This window comes from Anabrus simplex, chromosome 13, assembly GCF_040414725.1.
Source record: "Anabrus simplex isolate iqAnaSimp1 chromosome 13, ASM4041472v1, whole genome shotgun sequence".
NCBI lineage: Eukaryota > Metazoa > Arthropoda > Insecta > Orthoptera > Tettigoniidae > Anabrus > Anabrus simplex.
In genome coordinates this window covers 94346678-94370283 of record NC_090277.1, presented here as the reverse complement: position 1 = coordinate 94370283, position 23606 = coordinate 94346678, and the positions used below count along the sequence as shown (strand labels likewise).

The 23606-nt window shown below is 39.9% G+C and overlaps 1 protein-coding gene across 3 annotated transcripts in view; it reads left to right on the top strand.

Moving 5' to 3' along the window:
* Cen (cerebellar degeneration-related protein 2-like) overlaps nucleotides 1–23606 on the top strand; it is a 467429-nt gene that overhangs the window by 244802 nt on the left and 199021 nt on the right. The window contains exon 1 of one of the 3 annotated variants that reach the window (XM_067157218.2): nucleotides 766–946. The exons of the other annotated variants lie outside the window; for them this stretch is intronic. Within the exon in view, the coding sequence (XP_067013319.1) occupies nucleotides 901–946 (46 nt within the window). The 5' untranslated portion in view covers nucleotides 766–900. Of the gene's footprint in view, nucleotides 1–765; nucleotides 947–23606 lie in introns of those variants that run through there. 3 annotated transcript variants of the gene reach the window in all.

The following is a 23606-nucleotide window of genomic DNA, read 5'->3' as shown; positions in this document are numbered from 1 at the left end:
TGTTGTCGAGGGGGGAGGAGAGTGAAGGGTACAAATATTAGCTCAAGTGATACTGGGAATACGCGCAGGAAAGCGGTTGAATACTACAGTTGTAGTAGCCACTATCAAATTTGTACCAGAACCAGGAGTCTCACCCGGGGAGTGTCCGACTCGTTGACCGAATGGTCAGCGTACTGACCTTCGGTTCAGAGGATCCCGGGTTCGATTTCCGGCAGGGTCGGGGATTTTAACCTTAATTGGTTAATTCCAATGGTCCGGGGACTGGGTGTTTGTGCTGTCCTCAACATCCCTGCAACTCACACACCACACATAATACTATCCTCCACCACAATAACACGCAGTTACCTACAAATGGCAGATGCCGCCCACCCTCATCGGAGGGTCTGCCTTACAAGGGCTGCACTCGGCTAGAAATAGCCACACGAAATTATAATTATAAGTAATTAACTGATAAGACAATAGGGCTTGCACAAATTGTTTTTCAAATAATTCATATAATTCCTAGTTTCAGCTGGCTAAAATGGAATAAAAATGTAATGTTTTCTCTTCAAAGTGGGCGGGGAGTAAAGTGCAGCTGATATTGATGGCTGTAAGGTTGGCCCCACAGGAACACGTGCACGCTTGAGCAGACGAACAAGTGGACGTGTTTCTTTCTTAACGCGCGTGCGCTCCTATCAAGTTGGCAGCACTGTGTGGGAGGTTTGCCATGCTGAGTGCTGGCGAGGTACAGCCAGTCAGTCAGTCAGTCAGTCGGCTAGAGCGAGCCGGCGGCGCGCGTGGTGTTGTCCCAGTGAAAATAAGAGCATGGTGCAGTGTAAGTGTTCGTGTTTTAGTGCCAAGTGGTTGTGGTGAGCCGTCAAAGTGTTTCCGTTCATACACAGACACCCTCCTCGTTGGGACATGGACCTTGACGACGAGGAGGCAGACAAACAGAGCATGCTTGAAGGTAAACCAAACACTTGCCTATTGATTACCAGTACGTCATGCGTCATTACTAAAACACTTCTTGTGACCGGAAAAATGAATGGATCACATGAATTTTAAAAAGAAAAAGCATGTTAAATTGTGTAAAAATATTTTTATTATTTACATAGAGATTTTTTTTCGTGAAAAAAAAAATCAAAGTTACTAAGGGTAGTAATAACAGACATGGCCAAGACTGCCCAATCACCTGTTCATCTTCTGGCAGAACAGGAAGATTCGTACCACTTGGAAGGGCATTGAAGAACTAGGAATATCACGTATTCAAGATAGATGGTCGGTACGACATGCCCTGAAAGTAGTCGGTGGATTTCAGGAAAAAACCCGAGTAGAAACGTACCCCCTGGACCGATGAAAGAAAGGAGTTAAACCGGCAGAAAAAGCTATAATACTGGTCAAAGATCAAAGCCCAACAGCTGAATAAGCATGGTCCAAAGTAGGCACATTCGAACCAAGAAGAAGACTGATAACATTATTCAGATAATTTGTTCATGAAAATAATCAGAGTAAATAATAAAACAAATGTTTACCGAGCTCGATAGCTGCAGTCGCTTAAGTGCGGCCAGTATCCAGGTTCGAACCCCACTGTCGGCAGCCCTGAAAATGGTTTTCCGTGGTTTCCCATTTTCACACCAGGCAAATGTTGGGGCTGTACCTTAATTAAGGCCACGGCTGCTTCCTTCCCACTCTTCCCACTCCTAGCCCTTTCCTGTCCCATCGTCGCTATAAAACCTATCTGTGTCGGTGCGACGTAAAGCAACTAGCAAAAAAAAAAAAAAAAAAAAAGTTTTACAATTCAACATGCTTTTTCCTTTGAAAATTCAAATGATCCATTAATTTTTTCGGTCAGTGTATTATAAGGTTGCTACTTTTTTTTAAATAAAAAAGGAAAGTTTCTCGCTGACATTTTTAAAGAACGAATGCCTTCACAATTTTTATTAAATGCCATTTTCGATCAAAACTCTTAACACATTTATGTATTAAACCCTATTGCTCCGTAATACCTTCCTTGCTATTTTGAAACTGATTTAACTTTATATAGCAATTACCCGGTGGCACAGTCTTTTTTGGGGCGGGGGGGGGGTGCAGATTGCTATTTCCCCCCCCCCCCAATTCTCCTCCTAGTTGTTAAGTCCCCATAAAACGTGAAGTTTTGGTTGTCTTCGAAGGCTGCTAAGGCGTTAAATCTGGAGAAGGAGGTGGTGGTGGTGATGGTTTTTTTTTAAATCAAGAAATGAGATTAGAAAGCGGGCATCCCTTCAGAAAACTACATTTTCCAGTCGAAACCGTTCAGGCGGTGCATCTGGTGGTAGAGCTTTTCACATTTCGTATCATGAAATGCCTAATATACAGCACAGTATTATATTTATTAAGAAAATGTATTTACGAACAAAGTTCTAATTTTATCTTGTGATTATTTTTACAGATTCGTGCATAAAACATTCCTTCGGAATATTTATTTATGAATAAAGTTCTATTTTTCTGTTTACTTGTGATTGTGATTGAAAACTCCGCACATAAGACTCTTTCATACATGTATTTGAGAAACAATCTATATTATTGTTCTGTTTGTTTATGAATATTGTTATTATATAGGAATGTTTGCGTTAAGTTACTCCCCATTTCACATGATTGTGCTGTTGTTAATCATGCCCCCCTCCCTCTAATAATCACCCAAAGTTGGCGCGCCTGAATCTACTTTTTTTCTTTAGTAGGTTAAAAATCTCTTTGCAGGGGATGTCGAAATTTATTAGAATTTGAAGCTGTGAGTTTGGGTAAACACCTGTTCCTAACATCTTGACACTTTCAGGGAATTTCAGGTTATTAACAAAATCATTGGTACTTTTAGATGCTAATATGTTTTTAACTATAATTTGTGCCTTCGTCTTCCCATGGGAATGTTTTACAGCTGTTTCTGAATCTGCGAATATACACGGATGCCCTTGCTAACGCCAACTGTATATAGAGGGATGTAATCACTTGCGTGTTTCTCTGGTGGTTGGTAACGCGGAGTGTTGTCTGAATATGAAGAGATGAGTGTTGGGACAAACACAAAAACCCAGTCCCTGTGCCAGAAGTATTAATCGAATGCGATTAAAATCCCAGACTCGGCCGAGAGTCGAACCTCGGGAGACCCTGAACCAAACGTCTCAACGATGATCATTTAGCCAAGGAACCGGAGAGGACATTGTTTATAAAATAAATATATAACTAGGGTTCAGCAACAATTTGTCACAAGCTGTCTAGTATCCCCATTTCCTACACTCCATCCAGTCTGTCTCTCCTCCTAGATCACTTAGATCCTTGTCCACTTCCATTCTCCAATTTGTTCTCTAAGTCTTACTAGGTTTCTCTTAAGAGATTCTACAATATTAACCTTGCTGGTGGCATTCGTTATATTCTTGCGACATGATCGACCCATCTAATTAAAAGCAGTCAATTCCTCTTCATTTTAATGTGAAATCAGTAAATATGATATTCGAAAAAGTTAGCGCTCCATTCTCTTGATAAACAGGAATCTGTTTCATCATAGACGGACACATTCTATTTTTGTTAAGTAAATTTTGCTATGCTAGAAACTTCGTAATGTTTCCGTATTGTCACTGTAAAGCTTATAAGAGTTCACAGAAGTCCCACCTCACAATACAAACATCAATTTAATTAATATCAATTAGTACTCGTTTCGTCCGTATATTGTGTACGTCATCAGATAGAGCTTAAATATAATTTAAAACCAAAAGATGAATGGTACCTGTTGATTTAGACGTTCAAAAAGAGCCCAAGTTGGTGCCTTATTTTACAATCAACGAAAGACTTTTAGACAACAAAGACTTCATACTTTAGCCTGTATATAGTTTAATCTATTTCTTGTTGAGTGATACCTTTATCTTTTGGTTTCAATTGATATTTAAGGTATAGCTGATGATGTCCACGATATAAGGACGAAACGTGAATTGATTTTAATTAAATTGATTTTTGTTTTGTAAGGTGGGACTTCTGTGAACTCCTTTATGATAAAAAGCAACTTTTATTACAAATATAGGTTGTCAACACTAAGTAAACTATATTTTATTCGTAGAGAAGCCATTTTCATCATATAAATGCCTTTTGTTGTGCTTGGGGAAAGCTGTCTGCTGTTAATTTTCAATAATATAATTTTCTGCGTTCTTGAGTTCTAAGAAAACTCAATTTCTAGGTGTAAATAATAAATGAAAAAACAAAAACTAGAATAAACCTTGATTTATTTTCGAGGGTTTATAAGACAGTCTAGTTAATCATAAGCTGTTTTTTTTCAATCCAGAATGTTTATACTTCAAGATGGCGCGTAAATGTGGGTAACGTCTTGTTATGTAGGCGGTATTTATTTACCTGAGTCAGAACTTATACAAATTTTGACATAAAATACTATAATTGTGTAAAACAATGAAATATGCATTATAAAAGAACAATTGAGTAATTCCATCACTAAGAATAAAATTATCTTCGCTCAGAATCGGTACAGGAAACGAACCTCCCAGAAGATTGCCAGCTCAGCGAAACAATTGTACAATACAGCAATCGGGTGTATCCTGGCAACGTCAGAAAATCGGTGAAAATTTTCTGGCTGCTGATCCCTTCTATTCACCCCCTGTGGGTGGGGGACGCAGATGAATACACTCACGGTATCCCCTGCCTGTCGTAAGAGGTGACCTAAAGGGGCGACCATGGGATAATTGAATTAGAGCCATGAAACTACTTGTGATTAGTACTATCACGCGTGGAAAGTCATGGGTCGCCTTTACTTGCGAGTAGTGCCACCATGTTAAGTACACAATAGGTTTGTGATTAGTACAACTGTGTGAGGAACACCACGGGATAGTACGAATCCCTGTGATTAATAAACCCATGTGAGGTGCACCATGGGTTTACGTTGCCTACTAGTGGCGCTATTATGTCAGAAACACCATAGGTCTGCGTTACCTGTACCACGTACTATACATCTGAGTAGTACCATAATGTTTGGAACACCATGAGTTTACGCTACCTGTGATTAGTACCGCAACTTGAGAAATACCATCGTTGACCTGGATATTGAACCCCTTTAGAAAACAAGCATCATCGATTCAGGATTGTGCTCTGGAAGGGGTCAGTAATATAGTTTCTGGGAAGGTGGGGCAGTGCGAGTCGGATCAACTGATTGTTTTAAAGTCATATTCATCTATTCATTCTTCATCATCACGTTTTGAATTCTGGTCGGTGGATAAATTTTGTACTTTTAAATTGTCATTGCATTTCGTCTCATTTCGTACCATTAGGGGTCGATGACCTAGATGTTGAGCCTCTTTAAACAAGCATCATCATCATCAACATCGCTTCTATTCCAGAAGCTATTACTCTAAACGGTCTTCTTCAAGACCAGTTTTGACAATTCCGTAGGCGGTGGATTGAATTCATCTCAGGAACATGAATCGGCTGTATTAATAAAGACAGAAGATTACCATTACTTCGACTGTAAAATAAAAACAGAATAAAACCTGGGTACCGCACATTAGCAGAAATTTATGAGCAGTAAATCTCCATGGCTGGTTGAGGACATCCCAAGAGTGACCTTGTAACACGTTATTGAAGATCAATTTTCTTCGCTCTTGTCTGGACTTCTTTCCACGCAGTTGTGGTACTTAGAATGACTAGTATGGAACGACTGAAAGATGATGTCAGGGGAATTGAACTCCTCTATGCTTGCAGACTATTGCTGGAATGTGATGAGATGCCTCAGAAGTAAACTTGCAAACGAAAATCAAATAAACAGAAACGCTCCAGTTAATAGGTAAATGGATGAGAGTCCGTCGGGTTGACTTCATTTCATTCATTCATATCACTTTTGCCCTTATGGACAGTTTTTGAACTCTAATTTCTCATGATGACACAATTTTCACTTCTTTCCTTTCTTCCTCTTCTCTTTCCAAAATATCTTCATCCTTTGTGGCTGTGCTCCTGTTTCCTTTGTTCTGTCCACAATGTTCCTGTCTTCTTCTCATTTACTACAAATTATGTATTCCTATTTTTTTTTCTGAATTCTTTTCTATCATTTGCTTGTTGACCCCTACCTCCCTTAAGTCTTACTCTATTTCATGATACCAATCTGTTTTCTTGCTTGAACTGTTCACTACATCAAAGATTTTCTTTGTAAGTCTGTTGTTGCCCATTCTCTGTATGTGTCCATAGAAAGTTAGTCTGCGTTTCCTGACCATGTCTATGAGTCTGTCAGTGTGTTGGTACAGCACTTCGGTAGATCGCTTCATTGGTCCAAATATTTCTCTGAGAATTTTACGTTCTGTTTCTTTTTGTTTCTGTCCCTATGGTGCCTGATGCTCCAACTGTAATCGTTTCTGGCGCATACGATGCTTCTGGTAATACGACTGTTTTATAGTGTTAATGTTCATTATAGTGTTTTTTGAGTTCAGTATATAGAAATATCTTGAACTAAGAGCTAATAAGTGTTCTGATGTCGTATTCCTGGTCCTTGGTCCTTGTTTACTTAGAATTGACTATTTTTTGTTAAGAAAACGGACGGCCTTTATTTAGTTGTTGATCAGTGTAATTAGAGACAAGCCGAGAAGATGGTCGCGTAGTTCGGGAGATAGTAGGTTCGAACCCCACTGTTGGCAGCTCTGAAGATGGGTCTCCGTCTGTGTCGGTGCGTCGTAAAGCAAATTGTAAAAACAAAAAAGTCTCTGTACACCTCGTAATTCTCCTTTGCTATCAATCACTACTCTCTTCCATTGATTCTGGTGCAATCCTCACTATTTTATTTCTAAGATACCTGTCTTCTGGCGGTCACTTTCCTTGGCTGAGTGTGTTTCAAAGAACAATGGGGTCGTGTTATGGTATCTAAGATCATTATCTTGGTGTGCCTGGCTGTAGAGTAGGTTTTGTTTTTAAGTGGTTGTGAACAGAAAGGTAGCATCGGAATCCTGCCTGGATTCTGTCTCCTAATTCAACATCAGACTTATTCATGTCGGTTATCAAAGTTCAGGTGCACTTAAATGTCTATAACGATTCTAAATGCATTCTATAGCAGTTAAAACATACGTTACCATTATACGTTATTATTCCTTTCAGCTTTCACTGGACAAACCTCTGAATTAATTAAGCGCCTCAATATTTCTCTCTTCGAAACCAGCTCCGTGACCGCATTCAGTTCCGCACATCGTATTATTGATTTATGTATTAATGTATTTATTTATGTATGTATTATCATCATCTTGCTCTCCCTTGGCTTCGCTTATCATCTACGAAGAAGTGAAGTCCATACAAGCAGTGAAGGCCCTTGGAGTGGTGGAAGATAAAGGTATTTGGTGGGGTAGTGTGGTTAGCTCTACGCCAGGTCGTCTTTGCCTCTAGGAATTAACCTGGTACTAATTTTTTGTGTAGGCTGAGTGAACCTCAGGGACCACATACACCTCAGGAAGTGGAGGTTTCTTAAAATTTTTCGACTCTCTGACGCTGAATCGAACAGACATCCTTGAGCCTTTTATTCTTTTAAGTAAGCTATCCTCTTCTTTTCACATCTCTGTGGTTGAGGGTGGTAGAATAACACCCACGGTATTCCCTGCCTGTCGTAGGACATGACAAAGAGAAGCCCCAAGGGTTGTGAACTTGGGATCGTGGGTTGGCGACCACGGACCCGTTAGCTGATTCTTGGCTTTGCTTCCATTTACTTGTACCAGGCTCCTCACTTTCATCTATTCTATCAGACCTTCCTTGTTCCAATCTTGTTCTTTTCCGACCCTGACGCTATTAGGTTGCGAGGGCTAGGGAGTCTTTCATTTTTTCACCCTTCGTGGCCCTTCTCTTCCTTCGGCAGATACCTTCATTTTTCGAAGTGTCGGATCCCCTTCCGATTTTTCTCTCGGATTAAGTGTTATAAAAGTATGTGCTCGAGTTTTTTTGTCAAAGTTACCCTTTTATTTACAGTTGGCAAGTAACGTTAATAATAATAATAATAAATAATGACCAAAATGAATTCCTGTTGAGATAGCTAAATAAAATTCAGAGCCACATGGGCTCGTCAGTTGGATACCGCACCTTCCCAAGACACTGGCCGGCTAGCGACTCTACTGCAAGCTATACATATGATAACCACAATGCAGTGACGACGTATTAAGGGAGCATTGCATCTCCACTTGCTATATATGCCTTACCGGGCTAGCATGACCAAAAAAATGGCTTCCGATCGAGATTGCCGCACTGGGGCGAAACGCTGGTAATTTTGACGATTGAGTTTCCTGAATTTTATTTAATAATGTTATTTGCTTTACGTCCCACTAACTGCTTTTACGGTTTTCGAAGACGCCGAGGTGCCGGAATTTACTCCAGCAAGAGTTCTTTTACGTGCCAGTAAATCTACTGACACGAGGCTCACTTATTTGAGCAGCTTCAAATACCACCGGACTGAGCCAGGATCAAACCTGCCAAGTTGGGTTCAGGAGGCCAGCCCTTCAACCGTCTGAACCACTCAATCCAGCTAACAAATAAAGTATAAAATTAGCTGGAAGTGATTAAATGATTAAAAACAATGCAGTATATTCCGTGGCTTAAGACCGATATAATGTTGTACGTTAGATATTCATATTTTGTCCAACAGCTGCTGCTGTAACTAAATTAACTTTTAAATATGGCCTCTCTTCGTATGACACGCAATATTGGTTTATTGATCTAGCGGGCCGTGGAAATGACTCATAGTACGCATGTGTTCTGGTTTCCCTCGTACAATATTGTAACACACAATGTTTTATTTGTGTTCTGGTGAAACACATGTCAGTGGCGTGCTTCTTGTTTTTCAATAATAAACAGCAACCCCTACCCAAAGTGAATCTTACAGGGAGTCATTTTGTAATTCCACGCGGGTCGTATAATACTAAGTGTATTGCGCTGGGAAGTACGCAATTAATTTTCTGTATTTAAAAACCTATTTGGCAAATTAAAATAAGAGAAAATAAACTTAGTGCGTTGGCCGTGCTGTTAGAGTCGCGTAGGGGAAACAGGAGTAATTAGAACACGGGGTAATTAGAACATTATCATATAAATACCATATGTAGGAAAATAAAATACAAAATTGATAGAGAATTACATCTTAAAGTTAGTCACATTTCATTGGTAACATTAATTGTTGTGGAATTTTAGCGTGATAATGTTCTAATTACCCCTGGTTCCCATACTTATGGCCTTGGATTCGGGAGATGGTGGGTTGAAATTCCAATCCTTGAGTCACCGAAATATCGGGAAATCTGTCTGCTGTTGTTTTTCAATATAATTTTCTGCGTTCGGAGTTCCAAGAAAACTCAATTTTAGGGGGAAAATAACAAAAGAAGAAACCTAGCATAAACCTTTATTTTCAAGGATGCATAAGACATAATCTAAATTATCTCAAGCTAATTTATTATTTCTGTTTTTCAATACAGATATTTTAGACCTCAAATGTGTGACGCGTTGTTACCTAGTAACTGTGCAGGCTCTGATGTGACGTGTTGATGGATGGCCATGACATACAGATCCAAGGCCTGCGAAACTCTCCAAGGTAACTTCGGGTCACACATTTTGTTTAACGAATTTCGTTACACAGATTTTCATGTGACCCCCAGGCAAAGACATATTCATGTTTTAAAAACCAACCACTAACTTAACCAGTGGATACATGTTTGTCCTGAAATTTATACCATTCTATATCATCCCGGACAAAAAAGGGAAAAACGTGATAATTTGTGAAGTTTGTGTAAACACTATTAGGTTTAACTGTAATATTTCTTCTTCTTATGTTCGATTTTAGTCATTATGGACCACGGTATAAAAACTACCGCATCTTGTATCTTTTCCCTCCCCTGGCTTTGATCTTCTGCCAATATAGCTTCATTCGTTGGCTTATCTGTTTCCTTCTTTCTGCTGAAAAAAATCACTTTTGAGGAGTTTTGTCCTCCTCGGAAGCCTCTGAAGTCTGAAACTAATTGTCGAAAGTGGTTCCTGTTTTGTGTAATTTTTGTTTAGTAATAGATACAATATTTGTAGGAATGAAACGCCAATGCACGTATTTAAAAAAATGGCAATAAATGAACTAGCAGATGGGAGTATTTTATTCTATTTTCTATTCAAAATCTAAAAAAATTGTCTGACCTCACTTGGCTAATAAAATGAACTAGGGGACCCGTGCGAGAAATCTCGCATGTTCATAAAGTATGTGGTTGAGTAGCCCTCTGGTGAACTAAGTAATACACAAATCAGTAAAATATTAGACAGTCTTACTTACCACTTAATGTAATCTTTAATTTTTTTAACATTTATGGTAACCACTTGAACGAAAGCAAATGCAAGTGCATTACTATACTGACGAATATTCCGGAAGTAAGTTTTGGTTTTACTATCATTCTTTTCTTAACTGATAATTACAACATATTATGACACAAAACAGGCGTCCCAGTGGCCAAAATGTGAAGTGGACAGCAATGATGGCAAGTATTTTCCTACAGCAACAGTATTTGCAAATCGCACACTTCGTACCAACAGTATTTGCAAATCGCACACTTCGTATAATTTTTAAAACTCATATTTTAAAGAAATTATCGATATTTATGCAATTCGTCACTGCTATTGTGAATTCTCTTTCTTTTGAATGCTCATTTGTCACGATTGGTTACTTGTGAGCACCGTAAAAGGGATCTATACTACTGAAGAAACGACACTCTTATATAAAAATGCAATTTATCAGGTCCTTTGAATGTCATTATAACCAAGTTCTACCGTAATTGCGTTGAAGTTAATACATCATTTACACTTATAACCTCCCTACTGCAGTTTGTATTTCAGCAGTTAATGAATAAGATATCCTGTATGCATCCAGCTGTGTTAGACATACGCATGAAGCCCTTGGAGTGTCTTCCAGCGACCGCACTTGAGGTTTGGGGAACGAAAGTGAGAACGTGTGTGCGCTACAGCGATCTTGACCCCGATATGTGTCGAGTTACAAAACAGAATTCCTAGCCTCAACAGCGTTGGGAACTTCGTGTGTGTTGAGACGGCGCGCGCACACACACACAGTAATTATCTACAAGATATCAACATCGTAGTTCTATAGGGAGGCTGGTTAAAACCCAGCAGAAGTAGGTAGATGTTATAATGTATACTTGAAGGCTTTTAAAGTGACCTGTAGAGAGATGCCTCCTCTACCCGAATTTATATGAAACTAGCAAAAGCCGGCAGACGTTTTCGTGCCAGTGTATGTTTATTTACCTCTTCATGTATAAAAATGGATTATCGATATGTAATCTAAAATTCGTTGAAGAATAATGTGGAAGGGGGGGGGGAGTGAATGATAGCTGATGCTGATGAGATACCATTCTTTTATTGTTAGAAATTTATGATAAACTATATACATTTACAATAATCACCACGACCACCACCTCTCGTCCCCATGTCGATGGGGCTGAACTTGGACTTTTTTCATCCTTTTAATCCTCCGCCCCTAGGGGTGCTATTCGAGATGAATTTAGACTTAAACGGAATCTTGGAGTATCATACTTCATCTCAGTGACCCCGAGAACTAGGAATACGACAAATATCGGTCGTTTTCGGTTACTTTTACATTTCACCCCCTCCTGTAGGGTTGGTACACTATTACACGTAGCAAGTTATATTTGTACAACGTTTGACTCGTAAGACATAGCGGCGTGTACCCATCCTCCTATATACAGCAATACCGTAGTATCACGGTACAGAGTAAGTCGTTGTCGCCTAGCGTCAATCTGTCCAAGTTGGATGCAGTCTTTGTGCGGCTTTGTAATTAAATTAATAAAAAAAATATTTAAAATGCGTATTTGTTCGGAGTGTCGATCTATAGAGATCTTTTGCCCCTACTTGCACTATGTGATATGAACCTGCGTTTAATTGGAATGGAGGAAGTGTAGAGTGTTGAATGTGAGGAAATGAACGTTAAGGGCGACACACACACACACCCAGTCCCCAGGCCAGGGATATTAATCATTTACAATTAAAAACCCCTGACCCAACCGGGAATCGAACCCGGGCTGCCAGGTCACAGGCAGACGCGTTGCCCCCTACACCGCAGGGCCGGACATTACATAAAATTACTCATCATAATAAAACTACCTATCCGGTTAAGTTAAAATCACTTCCTAAACACTCTCAGAAGTAATAAGGAAAAATTGTGAAATTTTCAGCGAAATCGATCCAGTAGTTTTTGAGTCCATTAATCTCAAATATACCAATATCCACTTATATATAATATTGAATGAAATTAATGTATATATATTTCTGCTGAGTTAATAATTGTTTAACACTTGCCGATGAACAAATTCATATTGTTAAGTTGTGGCCTGGTTGGCGAAGAAAAACCAGCACTCGTTACTTCTGAGCGTTCTACACTCAGTAGTTCGTCTACCGAACAACGACCTAACTGCTGCTCTTAATGATAAACTAAAACATGCTCAAAGCATCTGTGTTCGCTATGGATGTGACCACGTTACACCTGCCTACGATGACCTTGGTTGGCTAAAACTCAAACGGCGCCGTAATCTTCATGTTTTATGCCTTCTTTATTAAATATTCCCCTCACATTCACCTCCCTATTTGTACTGTCAATTTCACCACATGCCATCCAATCACAATTTCGGAACACTGATTAAACTATTATTATTATTATTATTATTATTATTATTATTATTATTATTATTATTATTATTATTATTATTATTATTATTATTATTAAAGCGACTTTGTAGCGAAGTTAGGGCTCCCGGCCCTTTCTTGCACTTAACCACTTCATATATATAAATGAGTATTAATGAACAATATAATTTTTACAGTTCTATAATGTAAGAATTTCAACAATTTTCCTTTTTATATATGGTAACAGTATAAAAACTGAAATGACGTAATTTAAACATATTAAACCCTTACAACCTAAAGTATAAACTGAAACAAATTGCAATAAACAACCATATTCACTCTCATTCATGCATCTCATTCACACTCAAGGAAGACTGGAAGTGCTTATAAGATGACGCTGTCAAAAGATTTTAAACTTCTGTCTTATTTAGCTTCTCTGATGTCATTGGGGAGTTCATCCGACTCCTTGGGTGAATTATCAGCGTTGAGGCCTTCAGTTCAGAGGGTCCCGGGTTCGATCCCCGGCCGGATCGGGGACTTTAATCGCCTCTGATTAATTGTTCTGGCCCGGGGACTGGGTGTTTGTGTTTGTCCCAACACTCTCCTCTTCATATTCACACAAAACATTACACTACCAATCACCACAGAAACACGCAATAGTGATTACATCCCTCCATACAGGGTTGGCGTCCGGAAGGGCATCCGGCCGTAAAACAGGGCCAACTACGCAGTTCGCACCCGCGACCATACAAGTGTGGGGAAAAGGCGGTAGGAAAAGAAGAAAAGGATAGATATTTGAGGAATCAGTTTTAGGCCTTCTATTAAACTACCATTTCACTCACCATAAATAAAATGATTTATAGCCTAGATTGTAGAGCCTCATTTCCCGACTTTACATACCGATTTTCATTAAACTCTCTTCAGCCATTTTCTCGTCATGCTCAGACAGGCAGAGTTAAAATGTGAATCTTCTTGTTACTTTGGACAAGACCGATACAGAAATACCGTTATTTTTTAATTCTGAGAAATGTACAGACAAAACTCTTATTTTATATATATAAATACTGTCAGCGATTTGTAAATAATTCTGAAAAAAAAAGGGTTCTGGGAAGAAAATATATTCCGAAATTTTGCTTCGGGAAAATGAGTTCCTGAAAATGGGCCGCAATGTTTTCTACCACGTGTTTCCCAACCTTGTATTGTCCCGTAAATGATCAGCTGAGGTGGTGTCGAATTGCTACGATGGTTAGAGGAATTTGGAGATCAACAAATTAGTGGGGTCGACCTGGTCAAAACCAAGGATCGAAGAAGCATTATCGCCCGCTCACATATTTTACAAACTGTCCCAATAAAATTATACATGGCAATATAGTAAATATATGTACTGGTCTTTCGGCCTCGTCAAATCACGTATCTATGTTAGGTTGGGTTATGTTTAGGCACTTTTGATCAGAGTGTGTCTTGTCACCTTCTGAATATTTAAATCCCTCAAAAACGACTAACTTCAAGCCTCTGTCACTTAACATGGAAACCATTGTACACTGCTGCTAGTACTACTTTTTTGCAGATGGGACTTTTTTCAATAGTTAATAAAGATCCTACCATCAGAATCCAGCAAAATTTAAAAACACTAAACTGTCTGAGAAGTGACAGAGTCTAGAGATGATGGTGATGATGATGATGATAAAGAAGAAAAGTTTTCATTCCTCTCCCTGAGGGGGAGGGGCGGGCCACCTAGAAGGTAACGCCTTCTCTCTGGCCTGGAGAAATGAGGCAGTTGTTCAGGGGTAGGGGGTTAGGTTAGTAACCCATTCCAGAATTCCTGCCTTTTCCTGCCAACTACACATCGGACCAGTTCAATCGCGACCTTTCGCTATGGAAGAAAAATAACTTTGGAATGTTTTGATCGTCGGAACAGTTCGGTACTACCCAATCAGCTGTGCTACATGATACCTCTCACCTCCCACAGCGTATTTAAAGTAGGAATTTTCAAATTTTCATACTGCATCCGAAGTTCTGACACCATATACTTCTCAGGCATTGTTTTCAGCAGCTTGGAGAAGCTATTTATACAGCCATAGGCGCCGCATGATGCGTGACGTAACGTGTTTTCTTGTCAATACAGACTTAACATTTCATAACACACATTTCGCCGTGAGCGCTTGAGTGTATCGGCAACTTCCCACAGCCTTCAAGAACTGTGGAATATTTCTGAGGAGCGTAGCTCAGGTGTTGTGGAGGGCTTTGAAGACAGCCTGGTGGTGTTATTGATCCAGTGCGGAACATTCTTGTTCAAAGGAAACGCAACGCAGCGTTCCTGCTGCTTCTTCATTTAGAGGTGTTTGGGCGAGACAGGCAAAGGAAATGAAACTTCCTTCTTATTCCATTAACGTAGAGTTTCTCAGACTGTTGAGCAAAGCAAAGAGGAATCGCGAAATACACACCCAGTTAGCTCATTCTAAGTGAGCAAGCTTAAATCACAGCAGAAGATGAACCTATAGTCAGGTTTTAACAATATTTTGTGCTTAAAGTTTATGCTACATATTTACCTCAAATATATGACTAGTTGATTCCCGGCAGGCGCTGGTACTCCCTAATAAATGAAAGGTGGTTTTTTAAAATTAATTCTACTTTATGCCATTTTATTACCATTTTTTCATTATTTTTGATTGTTTTGTTATTTATATATTTATTACATTTACTTATAATTTCACTTACAAAACAAATAATTACTGTAAATATGTTCTGGAGCCTCCGTGGCTCAGACGGCAGCGCGCTGGCTTCTCACTGCTGTGGTTCAAATCCCGGTCCATCCATGTGTGATTTGTGCTGGACAAAGCGGAGGCGGGACAGGTTTATCTCCTGGTACTCCGGTTTTCCCTGTCACCTTTCATTCCAGCAACACTCTCCACTATCGTTTCGTTTCATCCGTCAGCCATTAAATCATTGCCCCAGAGGAGTGCGACTGGCTTCGGCAGCCGGCACAATTCCTGTCCTTGCCGCTAGGCGAGGGCTTCATTCATTCCATTCCTGACCTGGTCGAATGACTGGAAACAGGCTGTGGATTTTCACTGTAAATATGTTCTTTTTTAGATTACCATGTCCATTAATTTGATCAAACTATTTCTATATGTTTACATAAATTGTGATTTATTTGCATCATGTTCATTGCAACGCGAGTGGATACATGACATTTTTTTTCATGTGCTGCGAAAATAAACAGATTCCTCGTCAGTGAGTTAGTTGCCTAGTTACATGAAAGTAGATGTTAAGTTTTGTGAAAACTCCTCAGTTTGAACTCATTATGTTCGGGAAACTTTACAAAATGTTGACTGTTCAGAGATAAAACTAAGTATAAATCAAGCATTTGAAGTGTATATAGCATATTTACTTAGAAGGAATTGGGCTGATGATCTGCGCGTTTTCTTGACAATGCGGAAGAAATGGAGAAAGTACTTGGAGTAACTAAAAAGTGAGTCAGCAAGAATAAAGACAGATAAGAGATTCATTTCTTGAACGAGCGAGATTCTATTTAGACAGGAATAGTTATAAATGATCAAAAGTGTTGCTTTTCTTGAGTCACGATGTACAGCGAACGTGATGTCGAAGCTTTCGTTTCCAGATTCGCTTCCTTCCGTACAAGCCAGTGCTCGTTGTGAGATAATGATAGTAATAAACAGTGAAGCGAGTCATCTCCTGAGAGTTATACAACACTTTGTACATCTTGCGTGTGTGTGTGTGTGTGTGTGTGTCTGTCTCGTTACAACACGTGATGCAGCGAGAACCTCGCGCTCTGTCCGCATTCAAATAACACTGTTGGTAACAACAGTTGAACAGTTCAGTAACAACTTGTCTGTGATCAACCTATACATCAACTAACGTGTTAATATTCCTTGTAATTCTAATAGATTTTTTGACTTGAAAAGGTCTTCTTTTTCGGTCCAGCGCTGAGTGTGAACTAGCGCTAAAACACCTGTCACAAAAGGTGACGCTATTTTACAATGCTGATACCTCCATATCCATTAACGATACCGCCACTTTAATTATATCGTTGCAAAGAAGACCTCTTAAACTACAATTTGACACCAAAAAAATTAAAAAAACGTGAAGTCGCCCATCAAAACAAAATGACCGCCAAATAAGACTACATTTTGGTGGTACTACACTCCAAGGGAAATCGTTATAACTTCAGAACCATCAGTCAGATTTCGAAAAAAAGTGTCGTTTGGAAACTTATATAACATTCTTCAAGAAGACTTAAAACCATGTCATTAGGTGAAATCCTTAGTGACGGACGTCTCTTTGAAGAATATATTTTGTGAAATATTCGACAAATTTTGATAATGTCCAACTTCAAATCACAACAGGGCAAGCGAAACCGTCTGATTACACGACCATTCATAAGAAGGCTAATTTCTGAGCAAAATGAGACGAAAAACAGCTCTGCTGGTCGAAAATAGAGCGCAGGGATCAAAAGAAGTATGGATTTACCATTACATTTGTGTAATCACTAAACCTTATGCCACCGGGCGAGTTGGCCGTGCGGTCAGGAGCGCGCAGCTGTGAGCTTGCATCCGGGAGATAGTGGATTCGAATCCCACTGTCGGCAGACGTGAAGAGGGTTTTCCGTGGTTTCCCATTTTCACACCAGGCCACGGCCGCTTCCTTCCCACTCCTAGGCCTTTCCTATCCCATCGTCTCCATAAGACCTATCTATGTCGGTGCGACGTAAAGCAAATTCTAAAAAAAATCCTTGTCTCATACATCTCATATCTTTACCCTGTATTTAATAAATGTTCAAATAAAGAAATGATAAATTATTATAATTTATTGCAGCCAATACACATTGATTACATACATACATACATATCTTTATTGCCCACCCTAGTGTACACCATCGGCTTACAGGCAATAAAGACAGACAGAGCGAAACAAAGGAAAACAAGCAATAATAACAACTACATATCTCTTAAAACTACTTAACTACATTTACTACCTCTACATCTACTCAGTATCATCCCACACGTACGCGGATAGCCAGCACACATGCAGGACGATACCGCACTACTAACTACCCAAAGCCCAACCCCTAACTACCACCTAAAAAAAAAAAATAATAATTAGACTGGTCGCTGCAACAGCCCTGGCATGGAACACACGCCCACCAACCCGTCTACAGCAGCCACCAGCCTTGCCACGTGAGAACTGGTATCGTATCTCACCGACCCTCGCTGACAAACACTGTGTTCCTTTCCTTATCATGTGTTACAAGCCACCCTGGCTGAAACCAGACCCAACAGGTGGCCTGCAACACACTTCCGCTATGTACGTCACACATACTCTTGTCCCTTGTCAGCACACTACCTTCCCTATCCTTTTCATTTCCGTGCGGACATGCTCAAGTCTATCTTCTTTGGAGTGGGGTCAAGTCCCCCACCCCTCCCTCTTCCCTTGATACGTCACCCTCACCTCTCACGCACTACTCCCGCTATTTACATCTCACCTTATAAAAACTTAAGACTTAAACATCAGCTAACAACCATTTAAAATCCCTCATCAACGCAGCTAAAACAATTAACACTTTTTTTTTTTTTTTTACACAGACAAACTTTTTTCATTCGAAGTCCATTAGTTCACTCGGTCTTCTCCACCTACCGCACCACACTTCATATATCAAACCGATTCACCTTATTAAGCTTCAGACTTAAACATCAACTAACAATCATTTTATATCGCACTTAAAACAATTTGACTTTTTTGTTTTAAACATTTCACTTACACACAAACAAACAGTTTCCATTCCAAATCCATTAGTTCACTCCGTCTTCTCAGTCTACAACACCTCAATTACATCAAACTGTTAGATCCCATTTCTTCCATCCTATTAAACTTAATACATAAACATCAAGAATCCCTCAATTTTTACACCCCTCATCAAGGCATCTACACCATTTAAATTCTTTTTAAAAGAGTTTTTTTTGACCTACTTTCATAATTTCCATACTGCCAACATTTTCTCCTTAACTACATTCCCACTTAATCTATCACAATTCTATCACATATACCTTCTTTATACTCCCTCCTCACACAAATACACTTAAACAATCCATTTTTTTTTTCACTCCTCATTTACACACCAACAGACAGTACTCCATTCCAAGTCCATTAGTTCACTCAGTCAACTCGTTTTTTTACTAAGCTTTACACTACCCTCAAACCTACTCAACCTCCCTTTTTCTCAACGCTTACCTAATTTTCTCAGGCTTTCCCTTCGCCCCAGGCGGATCACCTTTCCACAGGGCAAGGTGTTCTCCCCCTTTCCCCTAACACTACAGCCCCCTCTTCTGATATCATGATTACCATGATACCCTTCCCGCATTTGCTCAGGGCGGATATCCATTCCTCTGAGCAGAATGCCTTCCCCCTTTCTCCCTCAGCACGAACCACATTATCTGCACAACCCCTGTTACTCCCTCAATTTCTTTATAAATATAGCTCTGGCCACATTTAAGAATTTCGCTATATTCGTTCCTTTCTCCCACTCTCTACATAACCAAGATGTTATCTTATAGCTTTCCCCTACCATATGCAGCTCCTTCTTACTTAGTAGTTTGATCTTTATCTCCGCCAAAGGTCGGCATTGATTAAAAATATGCAGGTCCTCCCACTTCTCTCCACATAACACACATCTATCCCTATTCTCACTACCAACCCACCCCCTATTCCTCGGAAGACCCAATACCCACCAATACAAACCTCTCTTATCCCTTCTACCCTCAAACTCCGTTTTCGGGTTTATTACTTCCACCAATTTATTTAATACTGATAAAGAGACTCTCTCTCTACATTCCTCTATTAAGCTCTGTCTTTCAATATCTAGTAGTCTTCCCTTTATCCTTTCCCATACCCATTTATTCCTACCATCCCCCCAGACCTCTCCATATACCCCCAATCCAATCTTTTGTAACCATTTTTTGCACTTATTCACCCAGTAACCTTCATTCGTCATACCTTTCTGAAAATTCAACGTTTCTTGTACTAACGCCCCACCCTTCCCTTCCTCCAATCTCATCCAGTACTTGAACACCCTCTTAGCAATTTCAACCTCTATCGATTCTTTACAGACTAATCTGGCCCCGGCATTGGCAGTACAATTCGGTAGGTCCATCATGATTTTGCTAAATTTCGCCACCACCTGGTTTAGTTCACTCCTGCCTTCCTCCATTCCCCATACTTCAACCCCAAATAGCATTTTGCCCATTACCAGTGATTTAAACACCGTTTTCTGAATTTTGTATTTAACGTCTGGAAATTTCTTTTCTAATACTCCTACTACAGCAAGCGCTCCTCTTCCTTTAAGTTTTGCCTTCTTACACTGATTTTTCCAAGAAGCATTCTTACTAATTATTACACCTAGGTACTCAATTTTCCCCCCTGGTTTAATTTCTTCCTGCTCAAGCCTCCAGACTTCCTTATTCTTTCTCCCACCCCTTTTCCTACACACCATTATCTGAGTCTTTCTTACATTTACTCTGAGAGACCATTTCCTAGTATATTCAACTACCTTGTCCAACCCTTTTTGCAAGCCATTTGCCGTCAAAGCCAAAATCAATAGGTCATCCGCGAATAGCAACCCCGGAACCTCCATTTTCCCTACCCAAGGGCATTGCCATGCGTCTCCACCATGACCCTCTAAAATATTATTTATAAATAATATAAATAATATCGGGGATAGCTTACAACCCTGTCTCACCCCGCTTTTTGACTCAAAACACTTACTCAACCTTCCATCCTGCAATTTAATCATCACAAACACTTCCTCATAAATAGTTTCAATTGCCACCCTCATTTTTTTCGACATTCCAACCTCCCCTAATCTCAAAAATAGCGCCTCCCTACTGACCGTATCAAAGGCTTTTTCTAAATCAATCGCTGCTATAAATAATTTACGCCCTGCTATCCTCACATACTTTGTAATCAAAGTGTCCAAAATCCAAACATTATCAACTGTATTACATCCTTTCCTAAATCCATTTTGGAACTCAGATATCCTACCGTACTGTTCCGCCCAATTTGTTATCCTATTCGCCAAAACCCCTGTGTACACCTTTGATAGCGAGTCTAGGAGTGTAATTCCTCTATAGTTGTTTGGATCACTACTAGCTCCTTTATTTTTATAAATAGGGCATAATACCCCCTTCCTCCATTCTCTAGGAAATTTCCCCGTTTCCAGCAACCTATTAAAGAATTTCACAATCCCTCTCAACATCGGTTCATTTGCCCCTACCTCTTTCCATACACTATTGGAAATACCATTCACACCTCCTGCAGCCTTGGGTCTAGCATTTTTTAATACTGTAATTACCTCCTGCCTTGTTATCTCCCCATCCAATATTGTAATGCCTACTTCCAGTTCCCTTCCAATTTGTGACTTGTCTATTTCTCTACCCAATTTCCTCTCCCCTTCTAAAAGCCTTTTAAAATGCCTAACCCACTCGTTTTCTCCTATTTTATCCCCCTTCCCCCCCCGGTTTCGTTCTTCTAATCTTGTTTATTGACTCCCAAATTCTCTCAAATTTCTTCTCTCTACAATATATATTTATTTTTTCAGCTTCCGCCTCCTTCCATCCTCTTTTCTTCTTATTCAATACCTCCTTATATTCCCTTCTCAATTTACAATATTCCTTCCTTTTTTCTTGCACACCCTCCTTCCTAAACTCCGCTAGGGCTCTCATTACAACCTCACGTTTTCTCGTACAGTCTTCATCAAACCATCCATTCATTTTATTCTTTTTTCCCTCTACCCTTCTCCTCACTTTCTTCCCCACCCTCCATACAGGGAGTTCAATTAATTTTAGCACGTTATCCATATCATTCCCTTCTACCGCCCTTTCAATTCCTACCCTTAATATATCTCCCTCCTCTTGCAAATGCCGTCTTAATTTCTCTTTAGTATTATCATCCCATACATACTTCCATCCTCCATTCCTATACCTCTCCTTACTTTTCTCCATCTTTCCCTTCTCATCAGCGACCAACGTTCTCAATTTTATTTTGATAGGCATATGTTCTGTCAACCCATATTCTAACACCTCAAAACTTATTATTCTCCTTAACGCTATCTCTGAGCTTATTCCTATGTCCACCACACTCCCTCCATTTGTTGTAATATACGTCAAATCTCCCACACTATCCCCCTTCATCCACCCATTTAAAATAAATAAATGTTCTAGAGCACATAACTCTAATAACCTTTCTCCATAACTATTTACAACATTATCCTTACTCTTCCTTTGCAGTACCCCGTCTACTTTTACTTCTTTCTCGTATACCGGTACTCTATTGCTCACTCTCGCATTCCAATCCCCCAATAAAATCATCCCATCTTCTACATACATTCCTTTAATTGTGTTTATTTCTTCAATCAGTTCGTCAAAAAAATGTTTATTTGCATACACTGAATCGCTCGGATGGTTATAAAGCAGTGCCAGACAAATTGCTTCCGCTGCCCCCTTCCCCATTTTTACTCTCAACCACACTACCCCTTCTACCCTAGTCTGTAACGTCTCCACCCATTCAGCTATCTCATTTCTTATTAAAACTACTATGCCCCCTGGGTTTCGGCCCCTCTTCCCTATTTTTTTCCTTAACACGTTAACTACTCTATAACCGTCCCATGTAATTTCAACCCCCTTCCCTAACCACGTCTCTACTAGAGCAATAATCTCAAAATCTTTCACTAAATCCACAATTTCCTTATTCCCTAACTTCCCCATCAACCCCTCAATATTCAGCATCCCTATCACCATATCTAGTTATTTATTTCCTCCCCCTCCCTCCCTATACTTCTGCATTTCACCACTTCCCCCCTTACTTCTCGTAATTCTTCCTTTTGGCTCCACCCCACCCCTCTCTTTCTTCTCACCCCCATCCTTCCCCTTTTCCGTGCCAGAGCCTTTTTTCCCACCCCATAGATCTTTTAAGCTTAAGGATCTCGCCTTATTTAACACCTGCTTTCTCTCCAGGTTTATTTCTGCATTATTCCTATTCGGGGAGGTTGAGTCACTACCCTGACTCCTTTCCCTTCCCGTCACCTCTTCACTACCTGTATCCACTTCACTTCGGTCTAGTGTCCTACTTGTTGATTCACCCCTTCCTGGGCTGTTCTGACTCACCAAGGACTCTGCTGTCTTCGCTACCTGCCCGCTGACACCGCAGTCCCCTCTTCTCTCTTCCTTCTCCGTACTGATGTCGCCCTGCTCTCGATTTCTGCAACTCATTTCCTCCTCACAATTTTCCATCCTCAGCAGTTCCTCCTGTGTCCACGATCGCGACCAATTTCTGCCTGAAGTAACCAGACACCTCCCCACTATCTTGACTCGCAATCCCTGCGCTCTAGCACGCCACATATGCCGCTTATAGACATCCGACCGCATCCTGTCTTCTTTCTCTATCTCAGCCTTCAAATAAATGTTCGATCCTTTCAAATTTCCAGCATTCCTCAGAAGTATATCAGCCATCAGGGTTGATATTAATCTTAACTTCACCGGCCTATGTCCCTTGTTCCTTCCCACTCTATATATATCATCTATATCAACTTCAGAAAAGTTTATCTTCATTTTGTTCGAAACTATGTCCACCACTTTCAATACTAATTCCACTTTTGATTCTGTTCCTTCCTCAGGTACACCATACACAAACACATTTTTTCTTGCTGATTCGTTCCTCGCTAACCTCACTTCTCTCTTCATTGCTGTTAATTCCTCTTCCAGTACCACCACCTTCTTTTTCAAGCTCCCTACCTCATCTTCTATCTCCGCTAACTTGTCATTTACACCTCCAATTTCTTCTTTTATAAAACTTTTTAAGTCCTTCATCTCCTTCATTTGGGTTGCCTGGTGTTCCTGCATCATTTCCTTAATTTCTTCTCCTTTGCTTGCTTCCTTCACCACTCTCTTGATCTCTTC